Genomic DNA, 20,996 nt, shown 5'->3' on the forward strand with positions numbered 1-20,996 from the left:
CATTGTAACCTTAATGTTAACTTTTCATAATGATTTTGCAGTATAATTACATTGTAAATTCTACATATTACTTTTCCACAAGACATTTCTTAATAGTATAATGGTTGAGGTTCATCGCGATGAATATATGAAGATAATCTTTTCCACCATCTGTGGTCAGTGTTGTTTGGGTGGTTTCTCTCTTCTGCTTCCGATTCTTTGGTTAATTCACTATTGTATTGAACCAGTTTACTCCATATTGGTTGCCAGTTTGTATAATCTCTGATTAATTGGCTCTACTTTGTATTTTTTTGGTATGCGATCTATATTCAGATCATGATTGTTTCTCGCTGCAGACCTTAGTATCTTATTTTGCAATTTTTGTAATGCACTTATTTTGAAAGTCGATGCTAAACACGTAGGTATTGGTGGATATTCCATTATTGGTCTGATCAGACTTTTGTAGAAATGGATTTTGATATTTGTGTTCATATTCCTAAACCTTTTTAACTTTGTATTTTGTGTTCTTGCTATTCTTAGCCTTTCTCTCACATGTCGTGATCTTCTTTGTCCGAATTGCATTCTTATTATTCTTGTGCTTTTAATAAAATTCATTGATTGTTGGTCTAACATTATTTTTGCAGGTTTGTATGCAGATACTGATACTAGTTGGAATTTAGATTTATTTGTCTATATCATCCACTTCTTTTCAGATTGCTTTATTGTTTCAGTTTGTTCCATTGTTTTTGTGCTACTTGCCTTGTCTAAGGTGGGTCCCTTCTTCTTGTACGTTTTTCTGGGTGTTTAACTATTTGAGTTATATCATCTGCAAAGCAGACATCAGTACAGTTACTCTGCTGGTGGAGTCACATCTGATGTATATAGTATGAATAATGTTGGACTTAGTACTTGTGACTTGATTGCTGCTATTCGATCTTTGATGAAGTTGCTTAGTATTTTCTCAAAAATGCCTGGAAGGTTGAGATGTAATATTTTGTATCCATATTTTGCCAAATGCCTTGGTTATATCTCTACATACTAGACTGCATAGGTACATTCTCCTTTGTGATAGTGCAATTCTCTCATACATTGTTGTTATTGCAATCTGGGTTCCTCTTCCTTTTCTAAATCCGTATTGATTTTTATTGTGTAGTTGATTACCTTCCAGGAACAGCACTAATATGTTGTTAATTATTTTTTCCAATATTCTACCAGGTAGTTCTAGTAATGATATTGGTCTATAATTCTCTGCCTGACACGTATCTTTTCCTGGTTTGGGTATCAAAATCATGATTTGCATTTTTGAATATGATTGGAAAATATCCCATTGAGAGAGCCCAATTGTATGTCTCTTAATTTTTCAAATGCAATGTCTGGTAAAGTTTTAATTATGACCTTGTTAATTCCACTTCCTCCTGGTGCCTTGTGTTTACAACTTTAAATTATTATTTTGATTTCCCATAATTATTTTCCTTGTTTGGTGGGCAGTCTTCATGGAGTGTGCGTATATATCAGCTGAATGATGCTGATTTGTTCCGTGTCTATGTTGTTCAATGAATTCATTACCTATCTTCTCATGTTGGGTGTTGAAACTTTGGTTATCCCTCTGCGTTATTTGGAAAATTTCCTGCCAGTAGGCCTTGTGCAGTATTTTTTCCTCTTAGTCATCATATATTTTCTCATTCCTATGCTTTATATATGGTGATGTGTTATTTTTGCTTCCCATCCGTCTTGAAACGGAGCTCCAAAATAATTTTGGGTTATTTTAATATATTTGTGTATTTTTTATTAGGTTTTCCCAATTTTGATGATATAATCTTGAGTTTTCTTGTACTAGCTGATGATACATATCTTCTCATTAATATGTTGTTCCAACCTGTTGGATATTCTTGTAGTGCTATTGTATTAATTTTAACATATCACTACTAATAGGGTGTGGAAATGTAGTGTATTTAGTTATTGGTATACAATTTTTCACAGCTTCCTCTATTTTTGTACCATTCTTAAAGTTCTTCGTCTACTATTTTTGTTATTTCTATTTCATTTGAATTTAGTGATGGTTGTCTACTAATTTTTCCCTCTGTTTCATTTTTAAGCTTTCCCAACTTGCTCTTTTTATATTTTGCTTTCTAAAGATGGAATCATTATTGGATTTGTTGAACAATGTAATTGCCATGGTATATGATCAGAGGAGGTTGCTGGTCCCTTTGTAATGGCAATATTGAGGTGAATTTTTTTTTATTTCCTTGCTTTCTTTTTCTGTTATTTGCTACGAAAGTTTCAAAATCAGATCCTAAGTGTATGATATACTTTTTATTTCTTAATCCATTTCTTTGCCTGTGTAATTAGATTGCCTATATCCAAGTAGTTTGTTTGTTTGTTTGTATGGTGATTTTACGTTGCATGGAACCAGTGGTTATTCGGCAACGGGACCAACGACTTTCCGTGACTTCCGAACCACGTCGAGAGTGAACTTCTATCACCAGAAATACACATCTCTAACCCCTCAGTGGAATGCCCGAGAATCGAACCCGCGGCCACCCAGGTGACCGATCACGCCATTGAGGCGCTCCCAAGTAAATGGTGTCTGGCATTTAGATCAGCAATGAGGTAGTTGGTTCCCTCCAGTTAATTAACGTCATTACAACCGGAAGTGGGAAATAATGTCTTCTTGACGGCTTGTAAGCTTTAGCGATCACTATTGGTCCTTTGTTAGCTTGAATTTGGACTGCTCAAAAATCTTGGAAATCATCTATTATTTTATGTCTCATATTATTCTTGATTAATATTGCTATTCCTGTAAAGGGTTCATCAACAAAGTTTTGCGTATACCTATGTATTCTTCCCAAACTTTTTCATAGTTTCATTTCATCTAATTGCTAAATTAGCACAATCCAGAAAGAATGATTAAAAAACCAGTCAGAAGATATTGCCTACCCTAATATGATAAAGTGGTTCTGTTGTAACATCGTCTTCTTGTACGACGTATATGTTCTTTTTGTATTGACTTAACCAATAACGCAAAAAATCAATGGTTTTTTTCTTTAACCCATCACATCATAATTTAATTTGATATTTTACGCATTATTTTAATTAGTAAGGATTAAGCTTACTAACTGAATGTTGCAAAAAACTGGAGTAATATTTTCAATTAATGTTTTAGTCAAAGTTAGTACTTAAATTAACCATATATTCTGCTATTATCTTCACTTTATTAAATTACGAATAGTTGGCCCTGGCTATGCAGATGGGCAGTAGTTTTCCAGGTTCACTGACAAACACGAACACCTAAGAGCTGTAAAACCAGAGAAAATAACACATTGCACACCTGTCAAAAACCTAACCTTCCAAGACCTAACTTTCAGAATTTATTTATGCATAAAATGCGCTAAATAAAATCAAATTTGAAAACCACTCTTCAGCTGCAGGTACTAATAAAGATTTAAATCATTAAACAACTGTAAATTAATCACCAGCGGGGTGAACACATGAATATCAACATTGCAAGTACGGAAGTGAGCATGTATATATGATGAGTTTCCAGTTACAATCAAATTGAGTTCAGAGTGCAAAGAATTATTTACCCAAGATAAACAGTTGCAAAGCTCACTACGGAATTCACATTGTAATTAAACTGATAATGAGGGACCCCACAGGCAGTTGAAGCTCTGCTGTATTGAAAAGGTTATGGTTGTAGAGGTGTTGATGATGTAGATTCGCCGAGCTATTACAGGAGTACTCCAAAGATGAGAAGTTATATAATGTTCCATTTCTTTGTTGCTCCGAAAATTATTGTATATTTAAAAAATCCTCTTGGTGATGCGAAAGGTGATGTGGTAGCGTTCAACGTGGCGATAGCAGAAAGATGAATCTTGCTGTTCACCGCAGCTCGATTTGAGGGTTTCTGTAACGGCAAGTAGTTTGGCAGTTACGTCCTTACGTGCAAACAACCAGAGAACCTCTTGGAAGCCGGGTTATCAATTATCAGGTTAAAAAAAAATTTAATTCCAGCTGCCAAGATTGTTCATCCAAGTAAACCTAATAATTAACAATAAGGAAATGTTTCAAAAAATTGTTAAAAATCAGGCCCCATATTGAAATTTCATACGGCTTAATATTATGAGGTTAGTAGTTCTCAAGCTTGTTAATCCCTTGATAATAACGGTGATGATAAAACTGATGTCAGGGTTAGTACACCTTTATTTCAAGCAATTGCCACGTTTACTGTATTCAGGATTAAAATCCTTGAATTGTTCGTGGTATAAGAAGAAATTAGTAGTTTCCTCTTCAAGAAGATGAAATTTTGGAACGTTTTTTTTATCGCGCGCGCGTGTGTGTGAGTGTTTGGAACTCTGGTGAAAGGTTAAAGAGATTCTGGATTGAAATAACAGTCTTTTGTCACTTGTAGATTGAGTAGCAACCCTGACCACAAGAAATCTATTAAACCTAATTAAACGCTGAAAAAAATAAACAGACTAAAGATTGAAAGACATATGATGATAGTGTTGAAAGATTCCTGTCAATGGGAACAGAGGCAGCGAAGAAAACAAAAAAGTGTGAGATGGGAACCTTTAAAGGCTTACTACCAATATCAACATCTCGATCTCGTGTCGCCTCCCAATAAAAACCTAAAGCGAACATAAAAGTGATCTCGCTTAATCGTTCTCACTGTCAACTTTTACGGCCTCCTGCGACAGACCTGCGGGACGTCCCGAGAAAGGAAGAGAGAGAGAGAGAGAGAGAGAGAGAGAGTTAATCGAAACAGAAGATAGAGAGCTTCAGACTGTTTGCTTTAACCTCTCTCTCTCTCTCTCTCTCTCTCTCATGGAGCAGACTTTATTGCAAGTCAGTCAGTTACTATTGGAAACCCATTACTACGATACTTAAGAGGGCCATCATCGCTTTAATGGCCGCTACTCTGCATCAGCATCGAGACTGAATTCGCCACATTTGATGGAGCCCCTTATTGGTGGCAAATTTTGCTACTTCATATTAAGGACATATTAAGGATTACAGATAACAGTTTTAAGTTTTTTAATTGATCCATCTGGTAATGTTTTCGTTGAGGTTTGTTTTGAATAATTTTGCTTTTCATTTTTATTGTTGGTGAAGCTGTATACCATACCTCGCAGCTCTGTTTCTGCTTCCTGTGAAGTCTTTGGGAATTCATTTAGTAATTTCGATGTTGTATTATTCAGAGTATTCTGATGTTATGAAGGGCACCCTGTCCTCCAGGTTTGTGGGAATGTGCTTATGGAAATCTGACCTGGGTGCATTATTTAAACTCACCTCAAAGTACTATTTAAACTCATATAGCGCCGAATAATCCTTGGATTCCAGTGCTTGGCTTCAATCCTAAAAGTTCCATATTTCATTGAATATTCCATTCCTATTTAAACTTATCCCAAAGTATATTGTAAAAAAAGGGAAAAAATTGCAAAGGAGAAAAAAAACAGAAGTAATTCATTCACTTCTTTTGTGCTTAACCGGAATGCATTTTCTTTTCTTGTGGATGCCAAGTGGCGCAGGTGTCGTTTTGATTTTCGTCCTCCAATTATGGTTTTATTGACCTATTATTGTATAAGCTCCAACTTAGAAATTGCCGAAGGTCAAAGTTCGAATAAAAAAGAATAAGATGAACAATGACTCTAAAACTCAACACAAAGTGCATAGTAATAGCTACTTGACCATAACATTTTATATCGCGTTTTAAGGTTTAAAAATAGTGATTATATCATCATTTACGGATTTTATGTAATTCTCCATATGTTTGTTCTCAAAATTAAAGTTAATATGCCGTGTCTGTCAAATATTTTACATGAATAAAAGACCACAAGGGTGGTCAATGAATTACCAATGATAGATTTAAAATGGCACTCGTCGAAATAGGTAGCAAGAGACTATCAAAATTTACCCAAGAGATTCTAAATTTTCCACTATTAGTAGATGTAGACACCCTCTCTTCCCATCTTTCACACATTCTTTTATGAAGCAGTAACTTGACGTTTCTCTCTCTCTCTCTCTCTCTCTCTCTCTCTCTCTCTCTCTCTCTCGTAAAGCAGTACCCTGGCGTTCAAGTGACGGTTGTCAGGAACATTAAAGCGTTGCCACATGTCATTCCCGCAGATTCGTTTACCTGGCAGACTTCTTCCGAAAGGATATTGAGCGAAGAGAACTAATGAACGCTCTGGCATAGACATTCAAGGCACAAGATGTCCACCTGAGGGGGATACTGATAAGTTTGCAATTAGGCACCTGTATTTCCCGAGGTCAGCTGTCTCTCTTAGCTTCAGTCTGCCTCGTCGGTTCTTAATTAACACCAGGACTTCTTGCAAACGCGTATAGCTCTGCTTTCACATGTAGGTAGATATGCAGGTAGATTCACAGGCAAATTCTGAAGTATTCTTGTTTTTTACCAAAAGTTTTTGGTTGTTCATTCAGGTTGAATAAGTAATTTAAGAATCGCCTACAGAGGATAAAGAAAGTGGGAATGATGGTCCTGCGTAATTAGTAAGCGATTTCTCCTGCCGGGAATAGCTTTCGGGAAAAAAACAAGACAATAGAGATAACACACTCATCCTTTACTGGCTGAATTGCGGATGCGGATAAATCCCCTGTGCAGTAGACTTCCACGACTAAGTTATTGGCCTGATATTTCCATACACAAAGGTCTTCAGCACGCTTTGAACCTACCTACCTACACTCACCATTTATCTCCTATCCTCGTGTGCTTTCGTGCTCCCTAGATGTTAAAGACTTTTTTTTGAATACCTCCACTTATCTAGCATTTCCTATTCCTTGTAACTTTCCTTATAAATGCTAAACCCAAAAATGAAGGAGTTTTGCTTGGTTATTCCTCTTTGGACTAATTGTTTTTTCTGTATTTGGAAAAAGGGTCAGTTCTGTTACTTGCAAGGTAACTTTCAGCATAGTTCTAGTTCTACTGTCATTGTGTTTTTCGTTTAAAATTTCGATAACTTTTCATATTTCCTGGTAGGGTAAGGGTTAGTACTGATTTAAAACGTTTTGTTAGTGTATTGTTATTCTTTTCTATTTTTGTTCTAGTTGTGATATTGTGAATCTGCTAATTTGCTGAGATGTCCAGAGCATTGCATAATATTCTAAGGTATCACTAGACTCATGTCCACTAGCTTATATACGGCAGAAACTTGACCCAGTGCTTGACCAGAAATATATATGGACTCCCTTGCAGTCAAAGTCACAAGATTGAAAGACTGCGCTGTCAGACTTGCGATGCTAATCAGTACTACCTGAGGTTGTGGTCTACGCTGAGGTCAGATGATACCTCAGAAGCATGATGTATCTTTATATAGGCACTGTAAAGCTTTAAAAAAAAGTGAGACACTAAAAATATGATTTGGCACCATGATAGCAATCGGTAAACTAACCTTTGATCAAATTGTAGGGAATCAATTTCCAATCTGAAGTTGAAAACGGGAGGAAAAGGTGTAAATACTAAAGCAGGTTATAAAGTCTTCAGAGAATGAAAAACTGCTCGCGTTTTTACTTCATTGGCCAGGAGGGCTTACGAGGTATTATTGTACTTCTGCGCAGCATTTGCTCATGGGAAAAAGGACAAATTGGGCCAAAAGTGTGGTAAGGGGTTTAAGTGGATAAAAGTCCTCTGGGATGGACACAACCAACAGAGACAAAATAAATGAGGAAAATATTCTTTTCAGGTATGTTTCGAATTCATGTTGGTTAGAAGACAGGTTGTTATTTAACCCCACAACACCACGAAAGTTGAACAGGCGGCACTAGTTGTTGTTGTTATAGATTTATCTGGTCGTTTGGCTCCACGGACTCTTGCTCCTGGAGTGATCTGTAAGATGGTGTTAAATTCGAGTGGTCACTGGACTCTTAAGACGTCAAATAAAATAAAAGTTGTTGAAAAATATAAAGGAATATCATCTGGGTATTACAGCTCAAGATTTTATATATCTGTATAACAGAATAATTTTCATTACAAGATTGAAATGTTCATATTAATAATATTAATTGAAGTATTGACAGCGAACACTTCTTTCCCACCGTTATCCCTACATTAAGGGGTCGGTTGGCGCCTTTCGGCATGGTTTATTGTTTGCTTTCATCAACCACAGTTATTGGCAGTGGGCCTCGCCTTTTACTAAAACGCAAGACTGCAAGGCAGCAGCTGTGCTTTTAGTCACCTTTTACGACATGCAGGACCTACGGTGGTAGTATTCTGACACCCCTACCACAGGATCATGACAACGAACACTTACCACCCATCAATTGATCGTCCAATATGCTGGATTCCTTTTAATGTCATTCCATGGGGACCAGCCTATTAAATCCACATAACATACGAGTGTTTTGTATTAACCACATTGAAACTACACACAAAAAACTAAAGGATTTTTATTCCTAAGGAACAGTTGTTTTCTTGTCAAGATATTACAAAGTTAGAACTTAGAGCATTTCATTAATTCCGGTAACAAATTATCTAGATTCTAGACAAACGAACGATTCAAAAAAATGAAACATTAATTACTTGAGAAACTTTTTTCGACCCATTATTTTGGCGTTAACGAAGATCAACAAAGAGACACAAAATTAAGGTGAAATAATGTACTGCATTTTTTAACCAAACTGAAATTACAATACGAAGTATTTTCTTTAAATATATTACAGAATTATCACTTTACAACCTTATTCTGGAAAAGAAAATTGTTACCGATAACGTCACAAGCCATTGCCTTTATGATGAAAGGATATAATAAATCCTTAAAGAATCTTTGAATAAATCAAGAAACAAATTACAGTTGCACGAAGAAGGTATTAAGACCCTGAAGTCCCGAGTAAGGCCAAGGAATTCAGATTCTCTCGCTAAACTTCAGAGAATGATTTTTAGTGAGAAAGTTTTGGGTGGAAGTCAGGGAGATTAAGGAGCTCTAAGAGATTAAACTATAATCATCGCTCTCAGTGCATACATTTGGGTAATTTATGGTGGAATGCGCTCGGAATAATTAGGTAACAACCTAAGTGTTCAACCAAAGTATTCTGCGATGCACCAGTTAATTATACACTTAGACAAAAATATCCTAAGAGCTGTAATTAATTACAGAACGGTAAACTATACGGCAAACCTATTCAAGTACACAAGTATGCAAAAATGACAATGAAAGCAGTTACTATGCGAAATAGTCATGAAATTAACCGCCCATCTTTACTTGTAATATGATAAAAACGTTATTCCTTTTTTCGAAATTACTAAATTTCAAGCTGGTAAAGGAAATGAATCCATCATGTACCACTTCATTGCGTAATGCTATCCGTCACGGCCATCAGCGGTCACTAAAGGCACTCCCACTGCAAAAGGTCACTCGTCATGCTTGTGCACTCTTACCCCCGGAATCCATTTTCCCACATTGCCAATGCAAAAACTGCAAGCATGAATTAAACAACACTTAATGCCCACTTATTCTCAAAGTCGAACACTCGCAGCACATAAATAAAAGAAAATTAAAAGTCTTGGGTATATATTACACAGGGCTTTCTGGGTCACATCATAAAATGTCGATGATACGTGAAACAGGTAATGTTATATATGTGAACTTGATTTCTTTGATATACAGTTTCTCCTGCTTGTTGTTGATAACCATGTCAAGAGCTTTTAGACGCTGATCTTGTTTCATCTTTTCATTTTTCTTTTAAGACCAGTCTGTTTTCAAAGCTTACTCTGCAAGCATACGGTTATTTTGGTTTATTTATAAAAAACTGAACGATATATATATATATATATATATATATATATATATATATATATATATAGATAGATAGATATATATATATATATAGATATGTATATGTGTGTTTGTGTTAAAAGGCGTGAATGCAGGAAAACAAGCAGATTCCAAGTAAAGTAGTTTAATCCTACATTTCATGACCCTTTCTCACATCATCAGGGACATCTATATAAATGAAATTATCAAACATTAGAGTGCTTTCAAAACATTAAGCAAATACATGAAAATATATGTACTAAATTACACTGTAAAAATTATATAAAAGAAAAACAGAATTAGAATGATATAAGAATGAATTGTCTAACATCAGAAACCATGCTTATAACTGTTAAAACCTATTAAGTAAGCCTTAGTGGCGTGATCGGTATGGTCTAGGCCTACCACCTTGGTGGCCACGAGTTCGATTCTCGGGCATTCCACTGATGGGTTAGAGATGTGTATTTTTGGTGATAGAAGTTCACTCTCGACTTGGTTCGGAAATCACGTAAAGCCGTTGGTCCAGTTTGCTGAAAAACCACTGGTTCCATGCAACGTAAAAACACCATACAAACAAAACCTATCAAGTACCATTATCTCAAAATTATAGGCCAAGCAAAAGAAGTATCAGAATTGCTTATACTTGAGTGCCTCAATATCAAGTTAAAAGTCACTTCTCTTAATCACCAAAATATGGCTGTTCCACTTTTTATTGCATAGTTTGATTATATATACTTTCAGTTCTCTGGTCTATAGGTTTATATGAATTTTAGTGTGTTTTTTACTCATGCTTTGGAAGGTTTGTTTTTGTCCCGCAAGTGTGTGTATTTTCCTGATTGGGTTTGTTGAAATTTTAAATCCTCTTCTTTTATGCGTAATTTAGTGCATAAGGTTACTTGGTGCCTATTTCATATATATATAATATTAATGTCCCTGATGATGTGATGACAAAGGGTAACGAAGCGTAGGATTGAACTGCTGTACTTGGAATATGCTTGTTTTCCCGCACTTGCTCCTTTTAATACTTGATATACATACTTACATATACATACATACATATATACATGCATGTACACAAACACATGGAATACAGAGCATTATCAAACATAAATTAAACTACTTACACTTGAAAATTCATAAGCTTAGCCAGCATAATCTTTATATTGAAAGTTGTACTTTATTTATTAATAAAATATGAGGCACAATTTCAACTCTTAACATCAAGTTGTGAGTATGGAAGAGCAGCCAGTATTCGGTGATAGAAGCGGTGGAAATCAACATAAAAACAAACTGAAAAAATTTTCCTCCTAACCTTACTTTTCTTTCACATTTGCTCTCAAGTTTCTCCTCTTGCAAATAACTGACATGCATGCCTTTGTAGCTTCTCTCCTAATATATGTCTTAATTTCCTTTCTAACATCTTATATTACCCTATCAATCTATCTATAATAATAATATGCAATGGGATCCTTCTTGTTTGTCCACCCTGGTTGGGGGCAGGGTGGATAGGTGATCGGGAGGGTAGGGGAGACATGACACATCCGCCCTCTTTTTGAAAACCTTTTTATCGCCCTGGGTGGGGTAGGGTATGTAGGTGATCAGGAAGGTATGGGAAACATGACACCTCCACCCTCCTCTTGCAGACCTGGTTGTCCTCCCTAAGTGGGGTGGGGTAGGTAGGGGATTAGAAGGGTATGGGCGACATGACAGCCAGCGGCGGGTTCCAGCAATGCGTAGCGTGCCATCTATCTCATATATAAATATACACAGCCATGGAGGCATAACTCACGGTTGGCTCAGACTCGCTGGAGAAAGAAAAATCACGATTAATTCTTCTCAGTGACTCCTCTTTACCCATTTATCTGTTATATCATAAGATTTTCTGTGTCTATGCCACCTACTGTTTTTTCCTTTAATATCCGACTTCTCACATAATTTGGATAAATAAACAATCGTTGTTTTTCTTTATCAGTTCTTAGGCTATCAACGACAGTTTTTCCGGTAAACTAAGTAATGTTATGTCCGTATAATTGTTACAGCCTCCTCTATCACCTTTACATTTATGCAGAGGAGCAGTTATTCAACTCACGTAATGCTTTGAACTTTTTCCTCATCGAGACATACTTTACAAACCATAGTTAGCCACTCATTCACATTGTCTGTGGTGTAGGTACTGCAGCAACTCATAATCCAATGAACTTATGGTGTCTTTTCGTTCACCAACTTCTTATTTGCCCGATTGACATCATCAATAGTCACTTCCAGCAGCTTTCTCAGACTTGCGCTAGCAATTCCACGTGAAACATTTTGTCAAAAATTGAGTGTTATAGTAAGCAGTTTTTTATTTAACTAATCCTTTAAATATTCCCCAGAAAGAACCCCCTCCCCCCACCAGAAAAAAAAAACTGGAAAGACATAAAAATAAAACTACTTTGAAATCGGAGACATGCGCCGTAGTGCACAGCTGTCAAAGAAGCAAAACCTTAAAGCTTCATGATGTTTTCTCAGTCTAGCAAATTACCACGGGTAATTCAATTCGTTAAGCTTCTTCAAGAAGGAAATCTTCCGCAACCCAATATTTGATTCTCCTGCGTAAGTTTAACCACGGCGGAAAAATGAAAAGTAAAAATGATTGTCCTGGAATATAGTAAATATTTTAAATTTAGTAAATATGAAAGACAAGTTGTTATAGCAGTTCCATGCATTTATCGTGACAGAAAATTAAATTTCACGAGAGACAGATCCCATTCAATATCATAGCAGAATATCAGTTTTAATAGCTTGTTACCTTACTTTTCTGGAATTTAATAGATTGAATAAATAAGCATCAATAAAACCACTACGGAGCAAACAGACGAAATATAAGACGAACAGCTGCCAAAGCACGTTTGTGTGTGTGTGTTTGTGTGTGTGTGTGTGTGTGTGTGTGTGTGTGTGTGTGTGTGTTTGTGTGTGTACGCCCAAACGGGGCAGGATGGGATGAGATGAACAATTTAAGAGGTTACCGAGATAATGATTTCAGAGTATCAAATTTCCCCCGCCAGATAATGGCCACCTTTTGTAATGAAATCCTGGTGTCTAGAACACGATGCGTGCGTCATGCAATTATAAAAGACAGGCCGAAAGGGCCAGCCCGCTCCCCTGAGCTAGCGCTGCTCGTTGAATAGAATGTGTTTCGAATTCTGTCTCTTCAAACATGGCATTATTATTATTATTATTATTATTATTATTATTATTACAGTAGTACCCTATAGATGGTAAGAGTTGGATGTTCGAAGAGGGAGAGGATCTATCAATTCCAATAATTGCATGAGAGAACTACGTGTGATTTTTCGAAAAAAAAAAAATCACAAATGTTATTATGCTGAGAACGTACATCAAGTGCCATGCCCTTGAGAATAATAAAAACACAGATATACATAGGAACTAAATGTATAGATGAGAGAGATCGAGCATTGTGAATGTTGAGTGATTGACAATTTCGTATACATAAGAGTAATAATTTTGCTGCCTTTTGTCAGTCTCCAAAACGCTTCGGTAAAATTTGCCGGTTGTACTTGGGCTTATATTCCAAGAGTTCACGTTTTGATTGACAAAGGTAAATCAGAACCATCCGGTATTATTAGTCATTACCCATAAATAATCGCACATTTTGTATAGGCCTTTCGCTCCAGTCCACAGCTATGGAGAGGCTGACTATGTTATTTGATAAATCGCAAATTATTTGTTTTGATTGAATTACAAATCTCCGAAGAATTTTAATTTGTTTTAGGAAAAATCATTAGGTAAGACGTTTATGAACTTTAAGGTATTCAGTTGTTAAGTGACTATCTTAATGGTACCAAAGAGTTAATGGAACAGTAGAAAGTATAGTGATGACGTTATAAATAATCAGTAAGATATGTTATAATTGTCAATATGGTTTTCCTAACATGGTGACGTTGCCTGTGACATGTTATTATGACAAGGGTGTGTAGAGCGGGGGGGTGTGTGGACGGCAGCTGGAGCTCAAAAAATACGTAAAGAACCACAGAGCAAGTACAAAAAGTGCAAGTTATTGTTGATGAATTTTAACAAATTAAAGGCAAACCGAGTATCGCAAGGCGCATGACATCTTTTCAAAAATCGAGAACAGGTCGTTTTGGTATTTTTCAGCCCAAATGTGAAGGCAGCTCAAGTTGATCTTCCACATATCTCCAAACGTATTTAGCCTTCAGTGTCATAGTTTTTAGTAGGTAGTGTACGGTGTGTAGCTCTCATGATGCCTATGTTCTTCCAATTAACATAATATTTGAGATATAGCATCGTGTTTCTTGTCTAGTAGGATGAAGATCCTACTAGATTTGTTTGACAAAAACTCCAAACGTTAACGTTACATCTCCTTTGTTCATGGATAATATCGGTTAGCTTTACATATTGAACAGGCATACCCAAGTACACGAGCCTTTCTGTAATAATGTTTTGTAGTCGCTGTCAAATACCTTCTATTCATAAACAAAGTGTACTTTACCCCAAAAGTTTGATGTGTGTAGCTCGATCGTTTTCTAAAAAACACACTGTTCTTAAGTAAACATTTTATTGACATTCTTCTCCACTATTAAGAATAATTATATTGTAAATGCAAATGCAATGCCTCTATAGTTAACTCATCCAGTCCAGTATTGTCTTTGGTATTTTAGCTATGACTTTCAATTACCTATGAACCTATCACCAGGTTTTGTTTCTTTATTCCATCTCGGCAAAGCAGTCTGTGTAGTATACGAGATGTCATTTCTTGTAAGGTAATAGGATCTCCGTGATGGTAATTTCATCTTAGCCGCTTTCCGTCTCTTAAAAGCCTCACGCTTTCCGTTTCTTAATTTTCTCTATTAGATTCCACTTCAAAATATACGAACTCACTCTTAAGTAAATTCTGCCCAGCATTTCCACTTTCTTCTTCTGATGTTTTATTGACCCATCCTTCCTTTTGATGGGTATTTTCCTCCTTGCTTTTTCGTTTCATCCCTGTAAATTTCGTTAATGATTGTGTGGGGTCCTAACACCAATGCTACTCCCTAAATACATGAATTTGTTAGCATCATTCGCCTGTTGCCTTTTCATAGCATCATTCGCCTGTTGCCTTTTCATTTCTCTCTTTTCTCTTTTTGCGCTTCTTTTAACTACACTTCCAAGATTTGTTTACTTAACACGTTCAACTCTGAAATCTTCAACTCTTCCCTAACATTATTCTGCAAGTAGCTTGTGGTTTGTTTATTCGTTTATATGTCCTTGGCCTCATGCGATATTCAAGGTTTCTTGTTTTGTTACCCAATATCAGTGGTCCACTTTTCCAGCAGATTGATATACATACACTCCTGACGTTAGTCGACTCCTCATTGATTGTCTTCACTTCCTCAACGAAATATGATAATGCATTTTTATATTTCGTTGCAAAAGCATGAAGCCTAGATTATCTCGGCTTTTTGTTGGGTGGATTTAATTGCAGCGTTTGTATGGGAATGACAAGTTGTTTATCGTTGCTGTGTGATCGTATACAACTCTTATTCTCTCTCCATTAGGCTGTGTGATCGTGAGGGAATGTCTCTTGAATTTAAAACAAATTAAGTGAGAGGTTTTTCAGTGTGACAGATGCCAGAAAGAAGTACATCGCAGGATTTCAGCTTAAAATGATTTGTGATATAACTTATTTAATCCAAATTTAGTTTGCAAGTAGTGAAATAATAACCGTTCTGAATCCATTCACGGGTGAAGGATTATACCTTGATCATCACAGTGGCTCATATACACGCATTAAGCTACAAATATCCTTTAATATCTAATTCGCTCTATCTCTGAATTAATACAATCTCATATATGTTAATCGAAGGGGAATTTTTTATTTGATGGGCTCGAACCACGGAACCAAGAATTCACGACTCACAGTGACGCTCGTAACCAGTGTTGCCGTTGTATTCGCATAAAGTTTCCGCAAGCGCTTAGTTACGTTTTTCAAGCGATGCTTGTTTACTTTTGGTTTGTTTGTTTGTTTGTATGTTGTTTTTACGTTGCATGGAACCAGTGGTTATTCAGCAACGGGACCAACGGCTTTTTGCCTTCTATTCGCAAACAAAGAAAACGAAATTCTCACCTTACTCGGTAAACTAAATTATTTAATTTTCTAATTCTGAACAATTTTTCATCGGAGTCTATCACTGATATGTGTAATATCTGAATCGATGTGTTCGTCACTATTTGACCATATAATTATGCACTGTTCCTCGGCATCATTTTTAACATTTTGAGGCTGTGTGTCACATATAACACTATTGTCTTGCTCATTTTCACTCTTTTTTTGTTTCATCATCAGCTTCGTCTGAAGATGAGTAATCTTCAGGAAATAAGACTTTTAATATGTAATCATGTGAATCATATGAATCCACTAATTCATTGTCGTCCTGGGTTTCACAAATTTCAACTTCAGTTTCTTCTTTGGAAAATAGCAGTTTTGTGGGGAAAAAAATTCGATATATAATCACGCGATTTGCGGCCACTCATGTTTTCTTCATTTATAGGCCATCTGCTGTATATGGTCACTATAAAGTATCGAGCAGGATAAAACAATGAACTCATATGCATAATAATGGATTGGCGATCTGGGAAGATAGAATACTTAGTCCGCATAATTATGGCTGCCACTTGATCTTTACGAGTTTTGCAGAGATGCAGGTATATAATATTAGAAGTTTCATTGTCTATGAAACGTGAGCGCCAAAGATATATTTTTGAAACTCTGGACATTACCTTTGTACATAGCCATGAAAATCCTTCGTTGAAAACACTGAGTATCGCTCTTGTTTAGCGTACTACCTACTAGCGATAAAAACTGTATGCCCATAGGAGATTGTGGAGGTAATTGATTACTTGTTTACTACACCTATTCGTAGGATATGATGATCATGAACTTCGCACAAAGGAATTTGAACGATTTTTATCAATTTCGTTATACTTAACGTACATTACTAATATATATATATATATATATATATATATATATATATATATATATATATTATATATATATATATATATATACATACATGCATATATATATATATATATATATATATATATATATATATATATAATATGTACATATACATATAAACATATACATTATATATATATATATATATATATATATATATATATATACACGCATATATATGTATATATACACATATACATGTATATATATAAACATATATAATGTATATTACAAAACATATATATCTATTATATTATATATATACCTATACATTATACATATATATATATAATATATATATATAATATATATATATAATGTATAGGTATATACACATTGTATATATACATATATATGTATATATATATACATATTATATTTACATATATATATACATACATACATATACATATACCTATATAACTATATATATGCATATATATGGTACATATGATAAGTATTATTTTTTCCTTTCTTATTTGTCCCAGACATATTTACAGATAAGTTTGTAATAAGCATAACAGCATTTATGTATCTGTATATAACTCATTAAAACATTTAGGAAATAATTTTATAATATATTAACAGATTGATGTACATTAATCATATCACCCTCATATTCTGATAAGAGTTTTATCTTTTATAATATTGTATTTGAATGAGAAATTGTTTAAAACTAGAAAAATATTGCAATTTGTAGTATATGGAAAAAGCACTTATATAATTACCCATACCATAGATATACAGAGAGAGATCTATGGTTCATACCATCACGGCCGGCTCTTTATCCCAAATAAAAAGCCATAAAGGCGAAGGCTGTCGGTCCCGGGACACGTGGTGGGCCTTGCCTGCCGAGTGGTGGGCCTCGCCCACCCATCCCGGGACACGTGGCGGCCCTCGCCCGCTGGTCCTGGGACATGTGGCGGGCCATGCCCACCCGTCCCGGAACGCATAGCGGGCCCCGCCTGCCCGTCCTGGGACACGTGGCGGGCCTCGCCCGCCCATCCCGGGACTCTTGGTGGGCCACGCCCGCCCATCCGCGGACTCGTGGCAGGCCTCGCCCACCCATCACGGGACTCGTGGCGGGCCTCGTCCGCCCGTTCCGGGACATGTGGCAGGTGCCGCCCGCCCATCCCGGGACTTGTGGCCGCCCGCCATGTGTCCCAGGATGGGTGGGTGAGACCCACCACGGGACCCGTGGCGGGCCATGCCCGCCCGTCCCGGAATGCATGGCGGGCCCCGCCTGCCCGTCCCAGGACACGTGGCAAGCCTCGCTCCCCCATCCTGGGACACGTGGTGGGCCTCGCCCACCCATCCCGGGACGTGTGGCGGCCCTCGCCCGCACGTCCCAGGACTTGTGGCGGGCCTCACCCACCCGTTCCGGGACATGTGGCAGGCACTGCCTGCCCTTTCCGGGACATTTGGCGGGTGCCGCCCGCCATGTGTCCCAGGAGGGGCGTGCAAGACCCGCCACGTGTCCCAGGACGAGCGGGCAGGGACCGCCACGTGTCCCGGGACATGTGGCGGGCACTGCCCGCCCATCCCGGGACACGTGGCAAGCCTCACCCACCCATCCTGGGACGCGTGGCCGACCCCGCCCGTCCTGGGGCGCTTGGCGCGCCCCGCCCGCCTGTCCCTGGACGAGTGGCCAGCCCCGCCCGCCCGTCCCCGAACGCGTGGCAGGCCCCGCCCGCCCGTCCCGGGAATCGTGGCGGGCCCCGCCTGCCCCGTCCCGGGATTCATGGCGGGCCCCGCCTACCTGTCCCGGGACACATGGCGAGTCCTGCCCACCTGTCTCGGGATGCGTGGCGGGCCGCACCCACCCGTCCCAGGACGCGTGGCGTGCCCTGCCCACCTGTCCCAGGATGCATGGCGAGCCCTGCCCGCTTGTACCAGGACACGTGGCGAGCCCCGCCTGCCCATCCCTGGACGCGTGACGAGCCCCGCTCGCCTGTCCCGGGACATGTGGCGTGTTAGAATTATTTGTATACGGAGTGTTCATGTTCTTTTTAGGTTATTGGTAGTTGGGTAATTATAGACATTATTCGTCCTTTTCTCCCTCTTGGGTAAAACTATGTTACCCAGTGATAATTTATGTTAATTGTGAATTAGTATTAATGGTTGTTTGCACTTGAGGGTAAACACAGCATATTGTTTTTCGTTTTGACAGTAAATCCTTTCAAGTGTAAACTACCTAACTACTCTTTCGTAACTATCTGCTGGTGGTCTTGTTCTTTCGCAGTATTACGAGGTATTGAAGGAACCATCGCCAGGGCAGAAAAGGCAGTTGGAAGAAGACCTTCTTACTTGACGAAAGTCTTTTGGAATAAAAATTAATGTTAGTTCGTCAAGACCCTATAATGGAGGGGTAATACATCCTCGATTTTCTCCGCCATCCTGCAGAAGATGAGACCAGCCAGATGTGTTTTAACATCAACGACACTATCGTCACCGAATTTCAGAGGAATGGTATTGATAAGGTACATCATTGCAAAAATTATGCTGATTTTCTAAAAGTGATTCCCTGTCAATTTATTTATCTTAAATAATTATTCCCTTGCTCGATTCCCAACAAATAAGCCCTGTGGATGCTGCTTTTTCAGTACTCATAATTTATCACTTCTGTAACTTGGCGTTACCCCATAAAGTTGTTAGCAGTTTTTAGCCACCTTTGCGTAAGATTGTTGGCCAAATGTTATCTTTAAGTCGAAGTTTCCAGGTCGTTAGGCCTGTTGTGGTTAGCGATAGTCACATTTAGTATTGTCGACAGCAAATAATCTTTTACCTCATTGGCTCAAAATTTAAATTCTAAGCCTTGCTGACTATTATTAAGTTCATTGCTTGAGTTATTAGGTGATCTAAAAAATTTGTCCTTTACATTTAGAATAAAATTTAATTTATATCCTCAGGGTTTCTTGAATAACGGTGGGGGATATAGAAGGAAGACAGCATACCTGTAGTTACTTTTGACACAGGTAATTCCTTCTTTCAACAACAAGCCAACCAGCAACCAGCTCACAAGTTGTCAAAATTTATATTTTATATGGACGTATAAACTTTCATTAAAGTGAGCTGTTTTAACTGTCTTGTTTTATTCCTTCCATCGTACTTTTTTCAAGATGGCGGGCCCTGTCGACCCATCCCGGGACGCATGGCGGCCCCCGCCTGCCCGTCCCGGGATGCGTGGCAGGCCCCGCCTGCCCGTCCCGGGACTCATGGCGGGCCTCGCCCACCCGTCCCGGGACGCGTGGCGGGCCTCACCCACCTGTCCCATCATAGACAACACCTTTGCTTAATCTTAGAACCAGAATATGCCACTGACTCCTTCCAATTCTCCTGGGCTTCTCTGAATCCTTTCAGTTCTCCTGAGGCTTCTCTGAATCCTTTCAGTTCTCATGGGGGTTCTCTGAATCCTTTCAGTTCTCCTGGGGCTTCTCTGAATCCTTTCAATTTTTCTGGGGCTTCTCTGAATCCTTTCAGTTCTCCTGGGGCTTCTCTGAATCCTTTGCTTCTTCTCCTGGCACGCCACCAATCCTGTCATTTTCCTCACGCTTTCTTCAATCCTTCCATCTTCCTTTCCCTTTCAGGAATCAAGAAAACTCTTAAGAAAACATTTTAGCATATTTATTTCCCTGCAACTTCAACTTCCTTCAAGGATCAACAAAGCAAACTTATTACAAATAAACATTAAACTTTCAATGCAACAAAGATTGTCCTCAAATTTTTCACATTTCATCCGTCTTTGTGAGGCCAGCGCCATTCCTTGAAGATCGCACCATTCCTTGGAGATCGCACCATTCCTTGAAGACGAACAGCTGCTCCTTCAGTTTCCAGTTGTCTTTCTCCACGGGCGTCTGTTTTTCCCCTGCAGGTTTTACAGGTTGAAAACCAATTTCTCCTTCGCTCCTTGGAGCTGTCCAACCTCATCTTCCAGTTTTCGTTCCGTTCGGCCTGGACACCGGTCTTCCTCTCCAGCCACGATTTCCTTTCTCTAGAAGACATGTCAGCTCCTTCCTCTTGAGTTTCGCAGCCTCAACTTCACACTGGATTCCACACTTTTCCTTCCTGAGGTCTTCCACTTACTTCTGCAAGCGCTTGAACCTGACCTCGACGTCTTTCCTGCTGGATCAGCCTCGCCAACCGCACCGCTTCTTCGCTTTTTAACTGCGGGTCTTTCTCCTTCTGTGCACGAGTTCCTCTTGCCTCTCAACCCGGCTGTTTGCCTC

At 38.2% G+C, this 20,996-nt stretch overlaps 1 protein-coding gene across 1 annotated transcript; it reads left to right on the forward strand.

Moving 5' to 3' along the window:
• Positions 1-18,157: 18,157 nt before the first annotated feature.
• LOC135195898 (cuticle collagen 2C-like) lies at positions 18,158-20,066 on the forward strand. The gene is made up of 2 exons (XM_064222405.1): positions 18,158-18,742; positions 19,890-20,066. Exons 1-2 carry the CDS (start codon positions 18,158-18,160, stop codon positions 20,064-20,066), a joined length of 762 nt encoding a protein of 253 aa, XP_064078475.1.
• Positions 20,067-20,996: the final 930 nt, after the last annotated feature.

This window comes from Macrobrachium nipponense, chromosome 17 (assembly GCF_015104395.2).
Source record: "Macrobrachium nipponense isolate FS-2020 chromosome 17, ASM1510439v2, whole genome shotgun sequence".
In the NCBI taxonomy this organism is placed as follows: domain Eukaryota; kingdom Metazoa; phylum Arthropoda; class Malacostraca; order Decapoda; family Palaemonidae; genus Macrobrachium; species Macrobrachium nipponense.

Bases quoted from the DNA above. Each gene is read 5' to 3' on its own strand.
- LOC135195898 (XM_064222405.1), top strand. From the start codon at position 18,158: ATGTGGCAGGCACTGCCTGCCCTTTCCGGGACATTTGGCGGGTGCCGC. The intron at 18,743-19,889 runs GTTAGAATTATT...ACTTTTTTCAAG, and splicing joins TGTCCCGGGACATGTGGCGT to ATGGCGGGCCCTGTCGACCC.